This window comes from Neopelma chrysocephalum, unplaced genomic scaffold, assembly GCF_003984885.1.
Source record: "Neopelma chrysocephalum unplaced genomic scaffold, ASM398488v2 Primary Assembly neopelma1_97017, whole genome shotgun sequence".
NCBI classification, from domain to species: Eukaryota; Metazoa; Chordata; class Aves; order Passeriformes; family Pipridae; genus Neopelma; species Neopelma chrysocephalum.
The window spans coordinates 804,280-832,066 of NW_020925659.1; the positions used below are offsets into that span (position 1 = coordinate 804,280).

At 34.4% G+C, this 27,787-nt stretch overlaps 1 protein-coding gene across 2 annotated transcripts in view; it reads right to left on the minus strand.

Moving 5' to 3' along the window:
* LOC113961008 (contactin-associated protein-like 4) overlaps positions 1–27,787 on the minus strand; it is a 190,794-nt gene that overhangs the window by 132,899 nt on the left and 30,108 nt on the right. For both annotated transcript variants that reach the window (XM_027670992.1, XM_027670991.1), the window contains exon 2: positions 17,308–17,418. In XM_027670992.1, the coding sequence (XP_027526793.1) occupies positions 17,308–17,418 (111 nt within the window). The remainder of the gene's footprint in view (positions 1–17,307; positions 17,419–27,787) is intronic.

Below are 27,787 nucleotides of genomic sequence, written 5' to 3' on the forward strand. Positions count from 1 at the left end.
ACTCTGGCTCATGTTCAGCTTCCTGTCCATCCACACTCCCAGCTCCCTTCCTGCCTGGCTGCTCTCCAGCCACTCTGTCCCAGCCCGTGGGGCTGCAGGGGGTTGTTGTGGCCAAAGTGCAGGACCCGGCCCTTGGCCTGGTTGAACCTCATCCCATTGGAATCAGCCCATGGATCCAGCCTGTCCAGGTCCCTCTGCAGAGCCCTCCTGCCTTCCAGCTGATCCACACCCCCCCCCAGCCTGGTGTCATCTGCAAATTTGCTGATGGTGGACTCAATCCCCTCATCTAAATCATCAATAAAGATATTAAACAGAACTAGGCCCAACACTGATCCCTGGGGACACCACTAGTGACCGGATCCCAACTGGATGCAGCTCCATCCCCACCACTCTCTGGGCCTGGCAAATATCTGTCACATGACACAGCACTTTATTCATTTGCACCTATTGATGACACATTATACCAGATCCTCAACTGGAATGGAAAGTTAATATAACTCTCCTTAAGTCACTCTATTTAATTTCCAATCATTTTTTCCGTACTGATTTGGATGTTAAAATGTTGATAACAGAAATTTATCGTGGAGCTTTCAGAAAGTCATGATTTGACCAACTGTTTACCTTCTATGGTTTAATATTCCTGCTCTTATAAAGAGAACTAAAAATAAGATGCACTATTTCTCTTCAAATCCAAGTAAATTTCTGGGTTTTGTGTATTTGTGTGATATCTGTGTTTTTCACAATTCATGAATTATGATGTCAGTATTTCACCACATAATTTGGAAGTAAGCCCTCAGGAGTAAGAAGAGATTTGAACATTTCAAATTAGAGAAGGACAAACAGCATTCACTCCTGACTCAGTTTTGTTGGCATAAATCCTGAGAGGATAAGTATTATGACTAGAAAAAATAACATAGGGAAAATAGAATTCAACCAGGCTAATGGAATTTCATGAGCAGCAAAATAATCACATCTGGCTTGATTATCAGAAGATAACATCTCTGTTGGTTAAATGCTTAAATGATAAGTAGTACAGCTATAAATATTAGCAGAATTTTATTATTGTTTCATACAACTTCGGGGGACATTTATTAATTAAGGTACCTAACAATGAAGAAAAACTGCAGTTCCACTCATTTAAATTTCATCCCTGGAACAAGGCTTTATTTTTCAGCAATCTGGATTTTTTTTATTTTTCTTTCCCAGAGTATTATAATGACATTAGTCCTCATTTGTGATTTTCAAAAATATCATTATAATGTTTATGAAACTAAATCAACCAACCTCAACAGCCAAATGAGAAATTCGGGGATTTAATATTTGCATCAGCTTTAAGACAACTGATGTATAACTAATGCACAACAAAGCTGTATTATTTATAAAACGTTTAACTTAAAAGCTTTTCTTACACTAAAAATTGTGTATTTATGCATATTCAGATCCCATCTTTTCAGAGCATCACAGCTTCTTGTAATGACAGCCATTATGGAGAGCAGAACGACTGGAATCAGGTTATATAATATATGTAAAAATAAATAAATCATAGTAGTTGTTATGTAGAAAAGTTTCCACAGCTTTCAGAAGAATAATATTCCTGCTGTAAACCTTGATGAATTTTACAAGGCAACTTCTGCAAGTTACTATCATTCCAACTCTATTTTTTTCTTCATAAATATTATAATATTTAAAATATTGCAGAGAATTTTTTTTGAGGAACAGACAAAATGCAACTTAATGTAAGCCAGTGCAAGTTATTAACATTTATACAGTATTTTCTTGGTTTTAAATATTGATTTTGTGAACTGTCACTTCTTTAGCAGGAGTCTGATGAATGGGAGTTAATCCAATATCAGCAATTATCCATTGTATGTATATGTATACAAATTATGCATCATATATATACATATACATACATTATATATACATATACTAAAAAAAGAGAAGCTGACAGTATCAATCAGAAAATCAATTATATAAACACACACACATCTCTTAAAGTCCCTTAAATTTTAAAAATATGTTACTTATTTGATTTAGAAATGTCAGGTGGCTAAGAAATGTACATTACCAACTGGATTGAACCTGGGTTTATGAACTCAAGAACTCATTTCCATTTACTCCTGGGTAGTCTGGAGAGATTTAGTCAAAGATCAAGGCCAAACTGGTTAAAAGCTGTCTAACAATAAAAACACACTGTCTGCCTCTAAGAGATGTGAATTTGGAGCTTGAAACTTCTGAGATGTTATGTAGATTTCACTCTTGTCCACACCATAACATTTTATTTTTTGATTTTGCAGATTTGTGTCTTTATGAAGAAATTTTGTCTGCTTAAGCAGAGGAATGAAGATGCAGTCCAGTAAAGATTTCTTCACATTGAAAACTAATATTTAGAGGAAATTGATCTTTGGTATTAATTAAGTAAATGATAGGGAAACTGATAAGTAATAATTAAAGGAGAATAGTTTATTAATTATTCATTAATATTTGAATTTTTTTTCAGTTGTCATTTGTAAAAGGAAACAACCTTTACTGTGTTACCACTCTTTTCTTTTACTGGGCTATAACAAACCACAAGCTAAACAATAGGACATCATTTCCAATTGCTTTTGCCAGAATGTTAGTTTTATAGTTGTGCAATAATAATGGTGTTGATGGAGTGTAGAAACCGTCAAATACAGCAGTTTTTTGAAGATATTATATTCTGCCTACCAAGGCTAAACTAGTCTCATATCTTAAGAAAAGACCAAAGTAGTAGCCAAAACTTCACAAAAAAGCATATGACACCCTTCAACAATTGTACCAACAAATGAAAAGGAATGCAGATATAGCACATAAAATTTGGATGGGGAGGTCAATATGATCTTAATGCTGATAATCAAATTTAACTGGAGTTCTCAGCAAAAAGATCATTTCAAACAGAAATAAACCTGCTCTCCTAGTCAGACCATAATGCTACAGCAATGCAGCAGATGTTACATTAAAATAGTGTTTAAAAAGTCAAATTTTTCACAAAGGTATTTGTTGGAAAGCAGTGTAATAAGCTCTTCCAGTTTTGCCATCAGAGACATTTTATCCCATACTTCTCATCTCCCACTTAATGCAGGTAGACACAGAATAACACATAGCAGGTTGCCCAAGTTCTTCTAGCTGTAAAATTTTTATGTGTTTCACATATTAAAGTTTCATGGAGGAGCTTTTCTTCTGGCAGGTAATTAGGACTTTTAGAAAGCTATTAACATATAAGTATTTCAAATAAAAAACCCCAAGAACATTCTATTCTTCAACACTGGTACAGGGTATACCCACTTTATCACAGCCCGATCTGGGGGTGAGAAGGAGGAAGTTAAATGGAATGCTTTTCTAAACTACACTAATAAAGAATGACTTTAGGTAATTTTAAAATGCTAAAATCAAATTTACAAATATATGATATTCTATACAAGTAGAATTACTTATCTACACTTGGGTAACAGAGTGTTGATGGTTCAGAGGACAAAAAAAAATCCAGAAATATTATATTGTTGGGGTTTTTTTCTTATTCAGTATCTGCCAATATACTATATGAGCTACCACAGACATCAGAGATCTCATAGCTAGAATTCCATTTTCAACTCCTATTCCTTAAGTAACTTAGGACTAATAAATACATTCTTTTTTACCAAATAGGATAATGTACAAATGGGCTTGGAATGGGCCACAAATCAATCACAAACCTGACCATAGCTGATCATATTACAGGAGCCTTTTACAGCTGAATGTCAGCTCAGAATTTTGATTGCCCAACCATAGCTTGCCAAGAACTGACAAGCTCCTTCCTCCGTTATTAAGTTACATGAGATTGAAAAGATATAGATCTGGATTCCAAATCCACTGATCTGTAAAAAAGGTAGGAAGAATTACATTATAGGAAATCTTGGTGGTATGGTTTATTATTAAGGTTATCCATTATTTCCAGGTATTTCAAATTCTGCCAGACTTATAACTAGAGTGAATTCTTTAGTGTTTCAGGTTTATTCTCTTTCTTTTTCCAATTGGTTTTTTTTGGGGGGGGGAAGGGTTGTGGGTTTCATTTTTTTTTTTCAGTCTGAAAAATGCCTTTAGCAATTCTAATATTTATATCAGGGTTTTACTAGTTATCAGGTGACAAGTATGTGTCAAGAATATGAGCTTTTTTTCCCCTTTTCTTATCAACCACTGCATTTGGCTGACAGATAAAATGGAAAAAAATAATCAAGATGTGTTATTAAGTAACCCTGAAAGGTCTGCCTGCACTGGTCCACTGAAGTACTGGTGCTGCTGAGATTTATGGGCTACCACCAGGTACCAGAACTGAAATGAGGAAATGTATTTTGCAGTTCATTTGCCCCTGCTTTCTTTATAAGATGAAAGATCATTCAATACAGGAAGACACGGAGACAAAGAACACTGTGACTTGAACTGGACTTCAGTTAGAGAGGTTTGACATAACTGCATCAGATTCATCATAAATACTTCATGTGTGAAAATATATCTTTAAGTAACCTGAAACCAGGAAATGGTAAGGAATGACACTCAGAAAGAATAAATTGTGATCCTAAAAAGAATATGTTGAGTTTGGATTTTTTTGAATATTTCACGAATAAATATGGATGTTATGAGGTGAAAAAAAAGATCAAACGTTGCAAAAATGGAGGATAAACTGATATTGCCAGAGGCACCTTTTATAACACAGATGAAGATCCTAAGTCACTATTTGCTTTGGATTAAATGAGAAGTCAAAGGCTCATTGGTTCCAAAACCCGAATCAGTTGCAGGTAACATTCAATATCCATAGGAATTTTGGGGTGAAAAATGTATTCTGATGACTACTTTCATGGCAGGATATCCTGTATCTGTAAGGTCACTCCTTACATGTGACAGTCAACCTTTAGATCTGGTTTGAATGCCTGGTAGTTCGACTTGGAAACGGAGTCCTGGAAACCTGGATTAAAGGCCAGAAGGACATTTGGGACCATGTAAGCCAAAACTGCCTCAGCAAGTAGCAGCTGTGAAATAATTGTGCCTTTGCCTCTTCTGATCTCAGAAATTGTGTAAAGTTAGGGAAATTAGTGTAAAAGGCACGTGAAAGTACTTAAGAGCTACAGCAGATGGAATACAGCCAGAAACTGCACTGGGAATATTCTCTAAAGCAAAATTTTGGCATTCAGAAAGTTCTTCCTGTTTGTTATTATGGATGCCCTCCCAGAATAAGGCTCAGATCCTGCCACTAGGTCAAACAGTCCAGCAGGATTCATGTTGCCATTCCCGGTGTTATAATTCCATGTGCCTGAAATCCCAGTTCAGCCTGAACCTTCCCGAATTCTTCCCGGTTTCTTCACTACTCCCAGTCCCAGAAAATGATGGATACCTGAGGGAGAAATGCCTAACAGTGGCTCACAAAGTCTCGCTCTGGCTGAAAAACATGGTCTTTGGGACCAAAGCGAAAGACATGGATCAGTCACAAAGACGAATTTGGAAATGTTTTTAAGAATTCCGGGAAATGCGAACTTTTCTGGATCTGTGAGAGAAAAAACGTCTTGCGTGCTCTTAGGAAATGAGAACAGAGCCATGGTGGGTTTTGTGCTCTCTCACTTTAGTGTGAAGAAACCCATGCATGCATCTGGCCCCTCTAGCAACTCTGCTGGTTACAGTTTGATTACGTTGGTCTGTGTTTCCATGTAAACGCCCTGGAAAACTTAAAGGCACCAATTATGATCACGAGATTAATTTTATGTGACTAATACTCATGTAACAGCAAAAATAAGACATTTTTTGGTTGCAATTACAAATTGAAGATGAGGGGGGTTTTTTTTGTTTGCTTTCTTCTACCATTTCATTTTCACACACGCTTGTATCTCCAGCACTTGAAAGATTAAATGATGAAAGCTTTTCCATATTTCTGCAGGCTAGAAAAGTAATCAAGCCTTCTTAGTTCTCCAAAAAGGCAAAACAATCCCTCGAGGAAACACAGTCAACAATGTAATGAGTTGTGAAATCTATGATTTTAATGGGTCATTTCATTTTTGCCTGAATGGCTCTTTCATGACTAGTCTTCTAAGCTTACCAATTTCAAGGCTGACTTTTTGCTAAATGTAGACAGCTGGTCTTCAGCAGGAAATTAGTAGCTAGGCCTGTGATTTTATACAGAAATTACTTATTATACACTCTGATTTCCCTACAAAATATATTTTAAAACTATTACTGCTATGACTATTAGGGGATGTAAAAAAGGGTAACTTAGAAAAGTAGTCCAGGTAAGCAAAAAAAAATGATTTTGGGTTTATGAAAAAGATCTTATACCTAAATATTGGCTAAAGTGCTAGAGGGAAAGTGCAAAAAGCAGCAGCACACAGAAAACAAACCTATTGAGTTAATACCTTAATATACAAGAATCCTGATTCATCATTAAAAAATCAATAGCTAGACCAAAATCTGTTCTGGTTTATTGCATTTTAGATTACGTGTAAGGCACACAGAGTTAATGCTCATAGGACTTTTACTCATGTTTCTATTGAATACTTGCTTCTTAGCAAAAGGGATATTTATAAGGCTATGGATATGTTAAACTTTGCAAAACTTTGTCAGAATATTTACATTTCAGTAATTCAGAATAGTTTACCTCTAATAGCTGTATTTTGAAAAACTGTAAAGCCATCACTGCTTAAGGATTTTTTTCTAGTATCAGCTACATTCAGGAGCAATTAGTTTCTAAACAGCAAGAAGTGTCTCTTTTGCCAACTAGTGTTCATTTCAGAATGCAATACTCTTTTAACAATGTAATGAGTCCCACATTTATTGTTATAAAGACAGAAGGATATTTTACAATTAACAAGGTGAGAATACACTGAACACCTAGAGAGACAAAACACTATCTTAGCACAGGTCTAAATAAAAAAACACTGCATACATTGTCCAGAATTCTTACAATTAATGAAGCTAAAATGTCTAATTAAAGTTTCATGGTCTATCCATCAAAATATGTTTATAAGATTTCTTGAAGACTTTGGATATTAATATGGCAAAGATATATTGAAAAACATGAAAATGATTCACTGAATATCACATGAAAAATCTTTTGTGGAAAATGAGCTAGAATAAAAGGAGAAAAACTAAAATTACTGAAAGAAAAAAACAAATCTATTTTTCCAGATCTTTCTCATCCTAAATCAACCCTGATCTTGTTTGATCTGAGGTACTTCTACAATATTTAAGGACCTGAATTCAGGATTAATCCATCCTTTCACTTTTTGTGGTCTGCTATTTTTTCTTTTGTTTTGAGCTTAATTATAATCAATGATTTTATAAACACTCCTAAAATGCAAACATCCTATTTCAGAATTAAGAGACATACAACAACCTCAAACAAAGGGTTCTGCTCTCCAGATGTAAATCCATTATCCCTCTCAACAACAGCAAAGTGGAGATCCCACTCCATCCCTTCATTCTATATTTAGAAATCAGGTGCACTCAACACGAGGCAGCTTAATCCCTTTTAAAATGTTAGAAGTCGAAATATCAAGGCTGTCTGAAAACAGATTTATCAGTGAGATCCTGCCAGTGAGCTTTGGACAATTTATGCCTTAGAATCAATAGACACTTTTGATTTCCCATCAGAAAGACATTCATCTTTCTAATATTAAAGGAAGACTTTGGCTGCTTTATGTCTAAAAATAATGAGCACAACTTTTACCCACAACACGAGTAAACCATAACGCTGAAAAAATTTTGGGTGAAGTCTATTTTATATGTTTGTTTAACATTTTTATTTTTATTCAATTATTAACATTATTCTATCATTCCCCTTTAAAAATTCAGAATGCAGCTGTCATCACATATGATGCTAAAAGTGCAAAGGTTTCTGGACTGTGATTATGTTAAAATTCCACCCTTGTGTCTCTCTTCTTGCAGCAATACCGGAGACCTCAGTTGTGGATATTTTTAAATCAATGCCTGATCAATGACACTAATTATGTACCTAAAGTCCCATCTGCATTTCAAAATTACATTAGCCTAGCCATACTTGTACTATCCTGCTCCCACAGGATATTCAGCAATATATATATTTTGTTACACTTGAAAAATTTTAAAATAAAGAGATCATTTCAACTTATAAAAAAAAAAGTTGATAAAATGGGGAATAATACTTCTGTATTGTGTTACCCACTGTTCTTAGCCTTATCAAGCAAAACATATTTTTGCAAGTTGCAAATGATTTTAACTAAGTCTTGCTCATTTTCCTGGAGATTTACTTAGTACTAGTTTCTCATGGATTTTTAATTTATTTATTTATTTACTTATTTAAATAATTATTTTTCATGAAATTCCTGGGTAACAAACAGAATAAATTCTGTTTTGGATTTCAAACCTTGAAAAGTCTTTTAGATATGTATTGAACTTTCAGACCCATTACACACAGTTTGAGAATGAATTATTAGATTTGAACACCATGAATAACCTCTCCTTAGATACATCTGTTAATGCAGGTAACAATTTTATTTTGGAATTTATTTTGAATTTTCATTTAAATCTACTTCCTCAAACAGGAATATTTAAGGTTACATTTCTCTTCATTTATCTTCTAGAAGCCTAAGTAAACTCACACACTATATAAAGGAAGACGATTCTTTTACCCCAAGATACTGAAGACTGAGCAGCTTAATTTATTGATAATCTCTTAGTTTCCTTTAACGTGGTTCATAATATAAAATATATTATATATATATATATGTATGTGTATATTATATATAAATATATAATATATATAATATATATGTATATTATATAATATTACATATAGCATATAATATATTGTATATACTATATACAATATACTATATATAATATATAATATATAAAATATATAAGCTATAACATATTATATAATATATATAATATATAATTTTCAAGTACAAATGTGGCACTAGGAAGAGACAACAACAACAACAACAGAAAGAAAGTTAAAGAATTTTTTTTAAATTCTAGAATATTCATGACCCTGCAATTTAGATCCCTAATATTTAAAACTGATGAGGACTGTAAAACCTACAAAATATGCAAAGCAGCTCTCATGTCAGAGCATCCATGGCAATTTTAGAACACACAGGTGAAGGCTTTTTGGAGCAGCCAAAAGTTCATAAATTATTTAACTGCAAAAAAATAACTAAGAAATATCTTTGATCCTGCAAATGATGAAAATATCTTTTTTAAGGTGCATTAGAATCCATTGATTCTTAAATGACATTAATATACAAAAATGCATAGCACTGAACTTTGTATTACTCAACTTAAAACAGAATTCTTCATATTGTTAAACAATGACAGACTAACAGACTAACAAGTACAGTGTATTGGGTTTCTGTCACACTAATTTTCATGATATAACACTCATTTCTCTGTCTAAATCTTTACATATAACACATTGTAACTGAAAATTATTCACCTAGAACATAAATTATTCATGTTTTGGAAAAAAACAGAAAGATATAAGTTGGACAAAGACTGCTTTTCTTCATCTGGCCAGGAGGCCAATGAAGTTTATTCAAAACAGCAAAGAAATAGGAAATTACTGTCAATCTCACCTCAAAAGTCCAGAGCAGGACTAGTTTGTGACAGAAAGTTTAAAAAAGTGAATGAAAATATCATTATGTATGAAAAAATGCATTTTGCTTGCATAATATCATTATCTAATAATATCTGTGTATTTCACTTATCCTTTAGTATTACATCTAACTTTAACATTGGATTTGATTAAAAATTTTAAAAGAAAATCCCACTAATGGACACTTTATTTCTGTCCACTTTTATAGCAAAAAGATGAGACAGAGACGTCAATAACTTTTCCTTCATATCTTAGTGAATTTAATACCATGAGTCTGTTACTTTCTAAAGACGTTTTATGAGTGTCTAATGTACTTTCAACTCTTACCTACTACTTTCTGAAGTTGCTCAGCTCATGATTTTCTGTATCTTTGAGATATCTAAAGATTTAGACTAGAATGTAATATAGTAAATGTTACATAATAACATAAAGATTATTAAAATATTTAGATGAATTATTAGTATTTGATACAAAGGGAAATAGTGACTAAAATATTCATTAGAATGACATCATTTTGTAGGGCTTTGAGATTAATTTAGTCTAGGAATTCTGAGTTCTCCATTTATCTGTAGAGCCCAGTATGGCTCTGACATGGCAGTGTAATGGCAGTATGAGCAGGATAATAAAACCAAAAAAACCCACATGTTTGCCAGAAAATTGATTCCTAACAGGCTAAGGAAAACTATTTTAAAGAAGATGTCAAAGGGCACGTCCTTTGTCTAAGAAAAATCTTGGAATTTTCTGTAGGGGCATGGCAGGAAAAATGTTTTATATTTCTAGATTAGTTCCCTTTAGAATCGAAAATTTCAGAGTTCTTTAAAAATGGAAAATTTTCCACTTTTTTTTCAATTTAGGAAATTTTTAAAAATCCCCGATTTGTCCAGTCTAGAAATTGGTGAACACTTTTGATTGCTTTTGATTTTTCAGCAAAAAAATACCAGCCCTTCTCCCCTTGCCTCAAACATGTAGGAAAAAATTGAGGAAAATCAGGTGCATCATCACGTACAATCAATTTTTGCATCCCTCAAAATATTAAAAGAGGTATGATCTTAAATTTTCCATTACTGCAAAGGATGCTGGAAGTTAAATTCTATTGTGACTCTCTAAAAGTCATCACAATGATTCAAATTTTTTCATAAAATTTAGCCTTTATATTAGATTTCAAAAATATGTTACCTAAAACCATCTAAACACAGAATATCAAAATGGCTATATCCAGATTTATGGGGTTTTATTATGTTAACTTTAACAAAGGGGATAGCATACATGGGTTGTAGCAAATTTTATTTTTGAAGTAAATTTTTATCTGATCTTTTTAAAAAATTGTTCTTATTTTTTTTGCTCTATCCCAATAGCTCTATTTCAGGCAGAAAAACAGACCCAAACAATTTCAGCAATAAAATACCCTTATTACCATTTCTGCATTTCACCATAATTTGATTTTACTATTCCACTGATGAAACACATGAAATAGCTGGTTGAAACCTTTTGTTCTGCTTTGTTATGCTTGAATGAATTTTGACGACAAGGCTGGAATCAGGTTTCTAGAAATAACTGTATGAATATTCCTAACTCCTCCTAAAGATTCATGAAAGCACAATGGGCTGCAAATATTTAAAATGTTAGTAAATCTTTGATCCTATTTACTCACTCTGCTTAAGAGAGAATTTAGTTTTCTTTTTCTTTTTTTCTCTTTCTTTCTCGCTTTCTCTCTTTCCTGCTCCCCTACACCCTTTTGCAACTCACAAGACATACAGATATGAACACAAGACAAAGCAAAACAAAGGCAGCATAAATTTGAATTTAGACATAAATAATACTGCCCTAAATTCCACCTTTAATGAAGCTGGTGTACACTTCAGAATTTCTTAAAATTGTGTGAATGCAACATGTGCACGTGCAACACCATATGAAGTTTTTAAATGTACCCAGATATTTTCTTTGAGGTGTTTAATACTTTTAACAGGTGTTAAAGACTTTTTCTATAGAAAAAGTGAAGCTGTACAATGGTATTAAAGACAATTTCATTATTAATATACAGAGAGATCAATGGCAACGGACTCACTGAAGGTTGTAACTGTTGTAGAAGCTACAGAAAAAAAATAAATCTGTGATTTCTTCCTCAGAAACTGAATGGTGTTGGAATTTCGCTGACAATACAGCAACACACATCTTTTATGCAGAAATCACTGCACCAAATGCTTCTTGCTTTTTTATTTAAAAGTAAAATATTTAGACTGTTACTTTTTCCTAACATAACTACTGAAGTCAGGTAAGTCATAAAAATCTAAGTCATGATGCTATATGGTTCAACTTAGATTTGCTGTTAATTTATAAAACCATAATAATTACCACCAGTTCAGATTTTTTTTCTTCTAGTTTCATGTTCTTCTTGTTTTCAGTAGAGCAAAATATCAGCCTCAATGAATTTTATTTGCATACTACTGAAATGGAGGGAGTAAGCTCTTCCTAAGGATGTTTTGGTGACATACAATCCTAGCTGCTATTAAGGTTTTTTAATTTGTCTGTTGGTCTAATTTTAATTGCTAGCACTACATTATGAAGGTTAAACTGCTTCTTTAAAAAAAATTGCTGAAAATAGACCTTCCTAATATGTGAGAAATGTTCTTTTTCTTTAACCATTGACTTGATGTTTTCTTTAACTGTTGATAAAGTTCTTAAACTGTTGATAGAATTCATTTATTCATTTTGACCTACTTATTGCGAGTTCTCAAAAGGTGATTAAACTATACTGTTTCATAAAAACAAAAATATGCATCTTACAGTAATAAATTTAATAAACTATCTTTTAAATGCTCTTTGAAATAAAAAGAGTGCAATAAGATAAGTTTGATGTTCAGTGAAATGGTAAGGTAAAGGTTAATTAAAAAGACAAAGAAGCTCCATATACACACCAGAAAAAAAACCAGACCAGGTAGCTGTTAATGCATTCAAATTTTCAGGGTGATTCTGAAAAATTGGCAATGTAAGCTGACAGCATAATTAAAATACATGGGTTTCTTCCTACTTCAGGGAAGGAGAAAGCTCTAAGCCAGGTTTTTTGGCTATTTAACAACTTCTATATTCAATTTCCTTCTGTCATATTTTGATCAAATAATTGTGTGTGAATATGGGGCAAGATAATAACAGCTAAATCCTTATCTAGCTTATTTAGCTGCCCAAATATGAAGGCTCTTCCAGCGGTGTGTGCTCTCTTGTGGAATAATTGTCTTCTGAATTTTTTACCTGTAAGGTTGCAAAAGTTCATTAATTCAAAAGAAGGTCTGCTGCATTCTTGGGTATAAAGGCTCATAGTGTAATGATTAGTATAATGATAGTGCAATTATTAAATCTTTTCCAGTGGGATAAGAATGGAGACCTGGAGTGTATGTACATCATGTCCAGGCTTCACGAACGAAGATTTGGGAAGGGCTCTACCCACGTTTGTTACAAACACACTGGTGGCTAAAGAGGCCAATACGAGACAGACACGTCCAACTGCAAAAGGCACAACAGAAAGACTCCTTAGGTGGCAAATTCTGCAAGACACGATTCTTTCTGCGTGGTCTTTTCTCCTCAAGGGTGATCCTGCTGCATTCTCAAAGGCATCAGCAGCGTTAGAGATGGTGTGTCTCCAGAGCTCCCCATTGGAGGCCAGAGTAGACCAGTTCTGTTGATCAACATGGCCAAGACTGGGATGTTGTTTCAGGGAGTCCTTGTATCTCCTCTTCGGGGCTCCTCTCATTCGGCAGCCGGTGGCAAGTTCCCCATAAAGCAGGATCTTAGGGAGGGGGTGGTTGGTCCTTCATCCTGGAGATGTGCCCTGCCCAGCACAGCTGTGTTCTCAGCAACATGGCCTCAATCCTTGTGACTGCTGCTTGTTCTAGAACAGATGTATTGGTCACATAATCTGCCCAGTGGATGTTTAGGATTGTCTGGAGGCAGCGTTGATGGAGCGTTCCAGGAGTTGCAGGTGGTGGCGGTAGATGACCCATGATTCAGAACCATATAAGAGAGCAGACAGCACTATGGCTCTGGAAACACTGAGCTTGGTACTTTTCTTCAAGTGTTTTTTACGTCAAACTCATTTATGAAGCTTTCCAAGGCACTGTATGCGTTTACTAACCTGTTGTCTATCTCCCCGTCAATCTCACCATCCGAGGAGATGAGGCTGCCCAGGGAATTAAACTGCTGGACTGATTTGAGCTCTGATTGGCCAATGGTGATGTGGGGATGATGGAAGACTTCCTGAGGTGCAGGTTGATGGAGAACTTCAGTCTTCTTTAAGCTGACTTCCAGCCCAAAGAGCTCAGCAGGCTCAGCAAAGCAGGATGTTAAACGCTGCAGAGCTGCTTCTGTGTGTGCAACAAGGGCGGCGTCATCAGCGTAAAGCAGCTCCTGGACAGGATGGTTTAAGGTCTTGGTGTGGGCCTTCAGTCGCCTTAGGTTGAAGAGTGTGTGTACAACCAGTGTGAGATACTCATATCACTGCAGACAAAATCAGAAGATCCTGGGCTCAGCAGTGACACAACCCTCTCTCTGTGTGCACAGAAGCACATCCTTGGTGGTCCAGCCTAAACACCGGCATTTATGGTTCCTGTCACTATGGATTCATGTTTACTTGTATATAACCAACAAAAGTACTGAACAAAGTTGGCCTTAGTGTTTCCTTTGAAATTCTGTGGAAACACCTTTGTACAGGAATAATTAGTGCTTTTTGAGGTCAGCCAGCTAGATCTTAATTCATCTAATTTGGAATACACTGATACTGTGCTATCACTTAAAATTAGAAAGTCATACAACGTTGGGCCAAAAGTCCAACTCCACTTTTATGAAATCCCCTACTATACTGAAATAATCAAATCAGAGATTTATAAAATTTATTTGTCCTTTTTAAAAATATTTAACTGCTATTAATATTTGTGTTTTTTTTTTTACTTAGTTCTTGTTACTTGATGTTTCTGTCTACTTTTCTGTTATTGCAAACAAAGCTGATGTCAGAGTAACTACTTAGCAGTTGGCAGTATTCATTAGCTGTGCTGAAGTATTGAATATCTGCAAAACTTCAGGAAATCAATGAACTAGTAATAATTAAAACTTTGAAGTACATTTAATGAGTTATTTCTGGCTGTTATCACTTTTCTTAACTGCTAATGGACTGGAAATATTTTTGTTATCATGGATTTCAATCACATTATCTTTTTCCTTACAGAGAACTGAAACATATTCTCAGTTAGCTGTTCTACTAATCTGTCTCTGCTCTCATAATTTTTGTTATGTCTTCATGTAAAATATACTTTGTACTTTCTTTTTTTTTAACCACAGTTAAAATGGTTATTTATGGTCTCTCCTCAATCCCTTTAACTTTCCCTATCAATTTTCTACATTTAGTAAACACAAAGCTACATGGCTAAAGAACTATTTCAGTGTAACTTTCCACATTCCTGATAAAGTTCCTGGTACTTTTTAACTTTTCATTGCTAACTGAAACAGTGTAATTTATATGCATATTTTGTTTATTTCTTTATTGATGACAAAAGTTAGACTAAATAATCATCATAAACACATTCAACTTTTTCCTGTCTAAATTGCATTCAAATTTCCCTAATCTTGGCATTTTAAGGACTAAATATATTATTGGCTTAGAACCACAATCTTACTTGTCCTAAATGAATGTCAGAAAGTCACAATCACTCACAACCACTAATTCGGGATGAATAAATGATTTCATTTTATTCAGAGTAGAGAATTATCTATGAATTATCCACTTTCAATTACCAGATGATTTCTTCTGAAACTCTAATGATGTGTTCATTGCTTCTATGAGATCACTGAAAACACAGAAATACAATATTTCCCTAATAAAAGACTTTTTTTTTTCCCAGTCTGCCAGTCTATATAGTTTAGCAGTCATTTCTTCTGTGGTTAAACGTTTTTGTTTAAAACCAGGTGTGTACAATGGCTAGCTTTGTTCCATCCAAAATGAAGCTTTCATGTATATACACCTACAAGTACAGCCAGGTTTACCCTGGAAAATTCCCAGAAAATAGTTAAATACAAATACAGTGCAGAAAAGGTATTCTTGGTTCCATAGCAAGTACTGAATCTGTACTGTCACTAAAAAATAAAGAATAAAATCAAAGTTAGAACTAAGAGCATATATTACTTCAAATAAAGGCAAGTCCTTCCAGGTCATACAATTTTCACTGATATCACAACTTCATTCAAAACAGAAGTTCACATTTATCAAATCTGTACACTAGGATAACTAAATAGTTTGGGATATTCCTTCTCCACTATGTCTGTCAGTCTGTCAGATGTTCCAATCAATCACAGAGATCCAAGGACAGAAATACCTTTGGCAGTACAAAATATCCTTAGGACTTAATTTATATACTTCTCTATTATATAAATTAATGTAAACTATGTTAGTTGAATATATGAGGGGAATTGGATGTCTCTGAATAACCACCACTGTTCTCATTATCTATACTAATGCTGAATTTTTAAGACTAGGTTTTGACCTGAGACACAGTATTTCAATGAAGTCTCCTAGGATTCCACCTTTGAGCTTCATAACTTCCTTGAACTTAGACTACATTGTGGTTCCTGGTTGGTTTACAGACACCAGACAGAAATTATCTGAAACAGTAACATACACTCTTGCATATCTAAACTGTTTTTATTTTAACCCAGAGTTTAGCTGCTTTTAGAGCCATAATTTTAAAACAGAGTATTTTCTTTCTTCAGGGTGTCAACAAGTGGGATTTTGTTTACCAATAACAATGTATTGCCACATTTTAATAAAATCCTCCCTAAAGATATTTATTACTCCTTAGCAGTAGCACTGTGATGTTAAAACCAAAAACCTTTGCTGATATGCTGGGGGGAAAAAAAGGAGAAAAATTGCCTTTAGGATGTTATTGACAGAAATGACTGAGCTCTTGGATATTTAATGAGATTGATGACTGAGATTTCTCAGTATTTTTAGCTTTTGAATGTTCAACGTACTTGTATGTTTTTGGTTTTTTTTAACATGATGACTGAGCACAATTAATTGTTACAAACAGACCACGAGCACAGCACAAAGTCTAATGTGTCATGACAGTGTAAATATTTTTTTTACAGATTTTATGTAATCTAACAGGCACGGTCAAAAAACTTCAGAATAGATGCTCTTCACACAGAAGATGTAGTAGGAGTGTCATCACTAGGAATGGAGAACATGTTTACTGCAGTTAAAAGAAAATCATAATCTCTTATTCCTACAATATCCTTGACAAAGTGGATAATATTTGATTTACCCCTAAACTTCAGGTAAAATGGTTAATCTCCAGAGATTCTGACAGATACCCAAGTGTCTAAACCTTTTAGCTACATCAAAAAAAGACAAAAATAGCAATGCTATCTAATTTTAATTGCATTTAGCTTAAATTCCCACAATTGACCAAAAAGAGTGAAAATGTATGATTAATTAGTAAATAAAATTTAAACCTATACAGAGATTTCAGAAGATTTGTGTAGAGGATTAAGATAAATAATAAAATAACAGGCAAGTTTCCTTCACTTCAGTAAAAATTTGAACCATATCCAGTTATGTATCATTTTAACATCGTGCACAGGTAAAAAATTCTTTAAAATAAATTATATTAAAAAAAATTAACAACAATCAATCAGTAAAATGCACTCACCCTCTCTTCGATTAAGCCTTGCAAATCCAGGGCTGTGGCTGCTGGACAGCTCTGAGGAGCTGCTGAATGATGACTGAGGCAAAGCAGACACCAACTGATCATCACAATTATCTGCCAATGAAAAATACCATGTTCAGGTTAATGCAACAAGCACCACTTACTGGAACTGTAACAGGATCATCTCAGTATGTGAGAGCAGTACATCTCTAGAAAATTCTTCTTGTTGTATTATGTGTAAAAGTAGCAATATTGAAGCAGCACTTTTACTTTTTTTTTGTTTTCCCTCCCCCATCCCAATATTTCGTGAGACTACCAGGGTATAAATGTTTTTCTCCTGGTTGTACTTGCTCACTCCTAACCCAACCTCTGAGAAAAAAACTGGGAAATGGTTCACAGCTCAATCCCTATGATTTGCATGAATAACAACTGACACATCCTAGTCTTTGTTTTAGTACAAAGCTACAATTTCAGCACATGCTTTTTATTTCCCTTAGACCTATGTCAGCACAGGTCTTTGCAATCACATTTAATGTGCAACCACATTAAATATTGCTGTTTCTAAAAAAAAAAAAAAAAAAAACAACAACCAAAAAACACCCTAACAAACAAACTGAACCAAATCAAATAAAAAATAATCTCACCCCTTTTAAGAACTGCAAGCACGACAAAAGTGAAAATCTTCTGCTTTGCCAACGGCAGGTGTGTTTGATAAAGACACAGGGCAAAATCATTATCTCACAGCTATTAGTATGCAAGTCCTGACATCATACAGAATAAAACCTGAGTGTTTCAGAATAAGGAGACTTAACTGCAGTTTGCAATCAATTGTGCATAAACAAGCAAATGTTAATCAATACTTTGGATGTTAAATGCCTCTCCAGCTCAATTGCTATACAGGGCATGTGTTCATTCTCCATTTAAATTTGAAAAATATAAATTGAGAATCAATAACTGATCCAGTTTTAGCTGAAAGAAGATTAACTTTAAAACCTGGAAGAAGTAAAAGCAAATCTTTCCCTAATTATACTGGGCTGGCATCTGTTGTTTAGGAAAAGAGGAAATTATGTCAACTTTATGAAGTGGTTCTTTTCAGGGCAATCACATTCTTTGGGTGGAACAGACAAGTGAAAAGTCACAGGTGTATTCTTCTTCTTCTAACCGTTCTGTTTGCCTACCAGATTTCCACTGTCAAAAATCATAAATATTAATTAATAAAAAATCTTTTTCTCACTGTCATAATTAAGTGTTTCTGCTGAATAATTATGGATATTTCTAATTAGCATCAAGACTTTTATATGAATGTCTCGAGGGAGTTTTTTGACCACCTTCAAAAATTATTATTTTTTTTAAAGTTGTTTAATTTGGTTCTTTAAGGAAAACTCTTTCTAAAGACAAGATTAAGTACTGGCCATGACTTCTTGAGCTAGAAGTTCTCTCCAATCCCATAAACAATATACATTCACAACAAAAAATAGGGTTTATTAATTGCTCTGGATAAACTCACATATACCATACTTCCAACAGAGTTCTTCACTAATGAGAAATGATGAAATAAAACTATTCTTTACTTTCATAACTTTATTTGCTGCTCTAGGTTTACACAATAGAAAAGGCAAAATTTTATGACTATTCTTTACTGTCTCAGCACAAGTTCATTTTTTCACTTCATTATCCACAGATTAGATTTGTAATGGTAAAAGAAGCCGTGCTGCTTGGGACAAATTGTCCAACTGGTGAGCACAAAAAAGGAAAGAAAAATGAAGGGAAACGAGATTTCATCTTATGAGCAAATGCACTGCACTGGTGAGTATTAGAAAAGGATATCATTAGTGAAAGGTTTCTTTGCAGCACAGAAAATAAAAGGAACTTGTTAGTCATAAACTGCACCAGAAAGAGAAGAATATGAACCTGCTGTGCCTCACACAGAGAGCTACTTACACTAGTGAGGCAAGAGAACACTTTATGTGTCACTGATCCTTTTTCTGCTGCCCAAACCTACATTGTAAGCCTAGGTATCAAGATGAATATTAAGAGGAGAAAATAAAAAGGCATTTTCTCCAAAATCTACTTACATGATCTACAATCATGGAACCACAGAATAGTTTGGGCTGTAAGGGACCTTTAAAGGTCATCCAGTCCTACTGCCCTGACATCAGCAGGGACACCTTCCACCAGGTCAGGCTGCACAGAGCTCCATCCAACCTGACCTTTAGATGTTTCCAGGGATGGGACACCTAAAAGCAAACTGTCCCAGTGTTTCACCACCCCTTTTGGAAAATTTTCTTCCTTTTATGTAGTCTACATCTACCCTCTTTTAGTTTAAAATCACTACCCCTTTTTCCATTGCTACAGGCTTTCTTAGAGACTCCCTTTAAGCATTAAGGTCTCCATGGAGGCTTCTCTTCTCCAAGCTGAAAAATCCTAACTGCCTCAGTCTTTCCTTATAGGAAAGGTTCTGCTCCATCCCTCTGACCATTTTTTTTGCCCCTCCTCTGGATCTGCTTCATGGTCCATGTCTTTCCTGTGCTGAAGACTCCAGAGGTGGATGGAGTAAAACATCTCATCCCTTTCATATGTCTCATGTTTTCAACTTTGTTCTTCTGGTGAGAGGTGGCTGCTGTTATGAATCACCAGGAATGAGACCATGTGATTAATAGTTAGAAGCACTAGTGACAAACACCAGCAGACACACTACTTTAACAACACCCCAGGGTCTGAATAAGTCTTCACAAATTTCAATTCAGAAGCAAAAAAAATAAAAAACAAAAAGTACATTTCTGCTGGATGGATGATACACCTGCCTTTGTATTGTTTGCTTCTGCTAACTGCATTTTTCACCTTTTTTCTCTTTAATGTACATGTTAGAAAGGAATCAATGGTACTGAATTATTCTACCTGGATGTCTAATGCTTATGTATTTGTGAAACTCACCTTCTTCTTTGAGATATTCCCAGAAGAATTCACTGAGCACTTACCACTTATCCTATAATAATTTATGTCAATCTCAATTTATAATAGAAAGGCACATAAACAGTTGAATATAAAATAAGGTGTTATATGAAATCCAACAGTGCATGACACGTTTTTCTGCCTTTGCACAATAAGAGAAATGAGCAAATAGATATACCCTGAATAATTATACATTTATTTTACAACAGCTGCTATGCTTTATTCCAGGAAAATAACTTCATATGAATTTCTGCTTTATTGCCCAGCACATGTAGCTTAAAATATATTCTTGTTGCAACTCACGGTGTGGAACTTGACTGGAAATTTAGTAAGAATTCCAGAATGGAATCCAAAACACCTTGTAGATATTGTCAAGAACCAGATGGTCACTATCAACTTGTTTCTCCAATTAAATACAGGCAAATGACAAAACAGTCTGTTCAGCCTGACAATTCCATACGGTTCCACCTACCCTGGAAGACTCTCTGCACAATGGAAACACTGTTTGAATTCAGGGCTTTCTCACATGCAACTAAATCACTCTTCATTTCTCTTGGACACTCTGCCACTGTACCACAGAAGAGACCTCACTGCTGAATGCTCCTTTAGGCTAAATAAATACTTAAGTAGTATATTCTAACACAAGTTTTAAAACAAGGAGTTTTAGTTAAAAATTCTCTATCACGTAGCTTTTATTGTTTGAGGTTTTTTTATGATATATGTTTTTTTTTTCAAACAATAGTTAGGGATACTTAAAACACAAAGAAACCATAAGCTTCTGTAATATGGACAAAAATCTGATAACAATTAAGGTTTTGTGAAGGAAAGAATATGTATTTAGTTGTGTGATGCTGATGTAGAGACCTTTTGGCAAATAAAATCAAGCTCAGTCCTACAGAGACATCGTAGAGTAATTGTGCAATGAGAAGAATAAAGAATAACTGGGATATGCTAGGGTTGAATAATGCAATATACTGACATGAGCTGCAACAGTTACTCTTTAAAAAGCAGTATCTGGAATGAGTGGTATTCAGTAAGATGGAAAGGCATCATTCCGTGAATAAGAGGTGAAAAGATGAAGTGCAGTTGGTAAAAAAAGAAAAAAGGAAGAATTTGCAAATTGGGGGGAGGGATATATAAACAAAATAAGTATTACCTGTTACATCACCAAATGAAAAAACTTATTTTTATTATATAGGGCATGTCTTTCTATACTATAATTTCAGTGTGAGTTTAGTCAAATTTATAAAGCAATGGAGGCATTTTTTTAGGAATAAAACTCTTAAGTGCTGCGTGTCTAAAGTATGCCCATCTTCCAGCTTCAAATACTATATTATTATGCATATTCACAGTAAATCCAGAAATTTTTGATACAGGGGTACCATAAATTACATAGATCATGCCATAGGAATTACAACAGATGGAGTTCAAGAAGGATATAATCCAATAACAATAACAGTTACAATCACAGCAGTAAGAGTTATCATGGTTATATTTATAACGCTATGACTGATCAAACAAATGTGTCTTCCACCAAAGCAGCTGCTTATTGAAATAGAAATAAGAATAAAAGCAGTAGAATACTGGGACAACCTGAGATTTATTTATTCAAAATGCATGACTGTATATTTTAACTTCCATGTAGTGAGAAAACCACAATGAAATTTACAGGCACAAATCTTTTTTCCTCAGCAAAGTCAATAATATATGTAATTGATTTTATTTTAGGTGGAACAGATAATCTACTGGTTTTCATATTAATTTTCAGCTTGGTCCATAACAAAGACTCACAGATTTTCATGCATTTCAGTTTGAGTTCAAATTTACTCTAAATAAGCAAATGTCAACACCTAGTGCTCAGTTACTTCAACTTGACATGCAATAAAGATATTCTGTTCATAATTATCTAAAAAGTACATGTACTACACCGACACATTAACTTTATTTAAGACATATTTTAATTCAAACTAGAACATTCCAACACAAGAGTACACGTAAATCAGCATATTACAATTTCACTAATTTAACTTTTTAGTGAAATTACTTCCAGCTATTATATTGTTGCATACAGTTTCTTTCCTTAAAATTCAGTTTACTCAAAACTTCCCCAATGAATAAGAATTAACTATTAAACTTCCAGTAAAGCAGGACATAAATAGAAAAGGAGAAAGAAAGATTATGATTTTTGACCTCCCTAAAAACCTATCATGTTCTTCAGCTTTATCAAGGACTCAAAAGAAAATATCGTGTGCCTAAAGAGCAAAGTAATAAATATTTTGGCATCAGACAAAAAAGAAAATTGTTCAATAAGCCACATGAAAAAAACCCAACAGCAATAAAAACAAATCAAAGAAAGTTTCCTCAAGTAGGGAAACTAAACACCTAATTATCAGACAAGCAGACTAGCTAAGACAACAGGAAATGCAGTCATAGTGGAATAGAACAGAAGAGGTAATAACTCTGGGACTCTTTCAGAACTTCATTAATGTTCATCTTTCCCATGCAGGTAAGCCCTAAGAAGGATCAACTTTTAATAATTTAAAAATTTAAGATTTTGATAAACTAATATCTGTGATGAAAAACTTCACGAAAAGGAGTGAGACTCTTAGAGCCATACTGTATCAAGACTACCACTTCCAAAGAGCTAAAAAAAAGGTGCCACAAAACCTGCCTTGCAACAGGTATTTATTAAATCTATGGTTCCATCATCTGCACTTCAAAGAGTTCCTTTTCCTATGGATCAAAAATTCCTTAGCCCATTTACTCTTTTCAACGAAGATGCTTCATTTTCCCTGACAGTGAGCATATATCTCACTATACTTAACAGAACTTTTAAACGTGTTAATTGTGGTCATTTAGTCTTTGGTCAGGCTGAATTTTTTTAATTTTTTTTTTTTATTTAAACACGAGTTTTAATTAATAGATTTCAACTATTTCCTCGAGGGGGTGGAGGGAGAAGAAGGAGAGCTGACTGCACAAGACAATGAAGGTTTCAGGATTCTGAAACCTAATTTTTTTCTGGAATTTGAACCAAAGTATTCCAGTTTTTGCATAAAATTTTCATATTTTTCAAAATTTTCATATTAAGATATTACTTAACACAAATTCAGCACAGAATTCTGACACTTAGTGGCCAATTGTTCCTAATACATTCACATCAGGCATGAGATTTTTACCTTAACAAAATCCATGCAATGCTATAACTCTTTCCTTTCAAGGAGCCATCTCTGTTTCAAAATTGCCATAATTTCATGCCAAGGAGGTATCAAGAACAAGAAGTGCATCCAAAAAGACACATTTCCTGTGTTCACAGGAACACAGGACAACACAAACTGTGTTGTCATCCTGAGGTACAAAAGTCTTTTTCTGCCTGACACAGGGAACTTAAGACAGACCAGGAGGAAGAAGTTAAAGGCTGTAGTTAGACAGACCAGAATTTAGTTATAAAGGAATGGAAGGAGTATAAAATTATGTTTCTAAACACAGACTTTTGGAAAGATTCACACCTTGCAATAACTCTTCAATAGCTGATGTGGTTGTTATAGAGCTGGGAATTATGTTTTCCTTAAGTAGTTAGTTAGTTAATTAATTTTATTTTTTTTATTATTGTCTGACTACATGAACCCTTTTTTTTCCATATCTTAGGGAAAAGGAGCATGAAAGTCGCAGGCAGTTCTGAAAATCCACAAGGAAGTGAAATAAAGCACTTTCATGTTCTTATTACCCAGAAATCAGCCACAAGTGAGCAACTCTTAATTGACGTTAAAGACACATTAATAATAACTGACTTAACTCACTCCTGATTCTCTCTTTCTTCTCCAGAAACTTTCAGTCTATGATCCAACGCAAGTGAAGTACTATCACTAAAACTTAACTTCTAATTCGTGGCACCATGTGAAAGAAAAAAAAAGTTCTTATAATAACTTCCACAATTATTGGATCAAATCTGTATTTTTTTTAGCGATTCCAAACACATCTTACGTTTGTGAATTCAGTGGTGAAAGAGCATATGATTCAACGAAACATGGAAGATGGAAGAAATGGGTCATTTTTGGTTAGGATCTTCCTCTTGGCTTTGAAGACATATTGCAAAATTCATTAATTAAGCAATGATGGTAAACACGTTTGAAAATATTACAGAACCTCAAGTTTGTGGGTTCTTATGGGCCTTATTTAGTTGTATAAATTCAAACTAAGATTGTTTACTTAACATTTCTACTACTGAAATATTCCTTTTTGGATTTTATCGTCATTGAGTTTTCGTGGGGATCTTGGCAACACATAATACAGGTTGAAAAAACTTTTAGTGTTAAAAGACAGTAAGATATTAAATGCTTATAGGAACGATCTTATGGGCAAGGAATTTAATTCAGTAAGTCTAATGGTTTTGTTCTGTGAAAAGCTGTGAAAAGCTAATGCAATTTATAGTGTAAGTTAATAGTTTCTTAAGCAGGTGTGGTAGTAAAAAGACAAGGTTTTTAGAGAGAATAAAACAGAATTTATATACTGTAAGGGAACGTTTTACAATTTATAATTATACATTCTACAATTTATAATTAAAATATTTCATACTCATCACAAGCAGATAAACTTTATTGGCAGCATTTTTTTCCAGTGTATCTGTGTCCAATGCATTGCAGTATCTGAAAACTAATTTTGTAGCAGCATGAAATGTTCTTTCTCATGAAGTATGTCTTAAACTTTCTCATTGGATGATAAAATTTTCACTGTCTTTTGCTAAGTCATAACCTTTTTCTTAAAATTGGAATATTATGCTATATATTTAATTTTTTTTCAGCTAGGATAATATATACAGAATTTAGTAACATTTTTCTTGAGATCAGTAAAAGCTTCTTTAGCAAAAGACACAAGTATCTTTCACACCTTATTACCAGAGGTATGTAGAAATAATTTTTTTTTCTCCTAAAAAAACAAATGCAGAGAGAATTTGCACAAAAGGGGGAAAGGACTGAGTGTTTGTTCCAATGATAGCTTTGCTCAAAGGTCTTCAACTGGATTACCTTTCACCCAAGAAACAAACTTCCTTAAGTTAAAGTTTACTTAAAGTTAAAAAAGAAAAGAACAGTTCCCTTCTATTCAAGGTAAAATTTATACAAAATATTTCACAGAGAAGTAAGCAATGAAAGTCAATGTCTAAAAAAACAAAAAAAAACCCACAAAAAAACCCCAGCTGAATCCATGACTCTGGTAATGAAATTAAAATACTCAAGCAAATCACATCAGCTCTCACGGAGAAAGCCATAATCATGTTACACAGAGCAATCTTGAACAAATAACAAGTAAAATGCTCTTCATGTTTAGAAAGATACTACCCACTGTAAAAATAGTATGCATAGAAAGGGAAACTCACAAATTTTTTTTAAGAAAGATTTTTTTTTTTCTTAACAAAGACTTTTTCAGATAAAAGGAAATTATATTCATATTTTTTGTCATAGATCCAACTTTAAGAACCGCCTTTTCCTGGATGTTAATCCTTTTACAAAACCTCTCTAAGGAGACCTTTACAAATGTGTAGCACCTGTCTGAATGCAAGATTCTGCCCATGGATAAAAAGCTAAAATCCCCTCAAACTTTACTTTCTGCTTCAATCTTACATCTTTTCTCTGTTACTGTTTCCCAGGCAAATTTTACTGCAATAAACTTGATACTATATGTAGTTTTAAATTTATATATAACATTATATATTTGGTAAAACTAAATTAAGAAGCCACTCACTGGAAACATGTTATTAATTTTCTTTCTAATTAATAAACCTGGTTATATGTTAAGAGATTTACACACTTGCAGAACAAAACCCTACTCACTCTTAAACAGAATGGGGGAGGAAGGAAAGGAAAGAGTGTTTAGGGAAAAATGATTACAGGTCTACCCTGTGAAAGTATCATGATTTAATGAATTTTAGGAGTATTTACTTTTGTATTACTACCACTATATTGACATAAGCATGGAAACCCCAGAGGCTCAACAATACTGAGGGCAGTACAGGTAAAATCCTTGTTATGGCACTGTAGAAAAAAGAGGAAGCAAGAAAACATATGTAGTTATTAATTTCAGGATTAAGAGGGTCAATACCACACTGACTCCACTTACAGACCATAAAAATTGCCCCAGAAACCAAAAAGAAAGCCAATAATTCATATACACACACACTGTGCAATTGTATTTTACAATTGTAAATTCCCTTTCTTTTTCAAAATTGTATAAATGTAAATATTATTAGTGCTAGGAAATAATATCTTTTTTTTTTCAGATGTAAGATTTACAAGACGAGATCTTAAGTTTACCTTCAGTTGCAAGGCTTTGGGTCTTGCTGTCTTGTCCCCACACAAAGGAAAAATCTCCTTTATTCACTGTCAGTCATATTATTTCAAGGGAAAGTTCATACCAATGGTGATCAAGTTACCTCAGAAATTCCTCAGGAAGACAAATTCCTTTAGTCTTATTCGGTGAGCCTTATTTTCCAGACCCTGCATCGCTTTACAGGTTTACTTTGAACAGTCACCATTTGCACATTTTTTCTTGAGGGGAAGCTACAACCACAGAAAGTGGTGGCAGAGGTCAGTGCTGCAGGCTGAAAGCAAACTGACTCCCAATTTCCACTCTTTATTTCCTTTTATCAATTACTTTCACATACTATATTTTGCAAATTTTTGCCCATGGCATTACACAAGTCTCACTTTGAAGAAGTTCCCTATAACGACCTCTTAAGCATTCCTTGGGTCCGTACTTACCAAATTACTTTCCCTTTCAGAAGACACAGTCTGATTTGGTAGATCCCAAATGTACATCGCTCTGATTACTAGCTACCTCTTTTTATTATTATTATTATTATTATTATTATTATTATTATTATTATTATTGCTATTATTACTATTATTCACAGCACCACACAGAATCACAGAACATGTATGGTTGGAAGGGACCACTGGAGGTGATTTAGTCCATCCTCCCTACTCAAGCAAGGTTCCCCACAGCAAGATTGTGTCCAACCTACTTTTGAATATCTCAAGGCAAGGAGACATCACAACCTCTTTGGGCACTCTGTTCCAGTGCTCAGTCATGCTTGCAGTAAAGTTCTTCCCCATGTTCAGGTGGAACTTCCTGAGTTCCAGTTTTCGCCTGTTGCATCTTGTCCCATTACTTGGCAGCCCTGAGAAGAGCCTGGCTCCATCCCCTGGACAACCTTCCTTTAGAGACTTGTATACAACCAGGCCAAGGGCCGGGTCCTGCACTTTGGCCACAACAACCCCCTGCAGCCCCACAGGCTGGGACAGAGGGGCTGGAGAGCAGCCAGGCAGGAAGGGAGCTGGGAGTGTGGATGGACAGGAAGCTGAACAGGAGCCAGAGGGTGCCCAGGTGGCCAGGTGGCCAATGGATCCTGGCCTGGAGCAGGAACAGTGTGGCCAACAGGTCCAGGGAAGTGATTCTTGCCCTGGACTCAGCACTGGTGAGGCCACCCCTGGAGTGCTGTGTCCAGTTCTGGGCCCTCAGCTCAGGAAGGACATTGAGG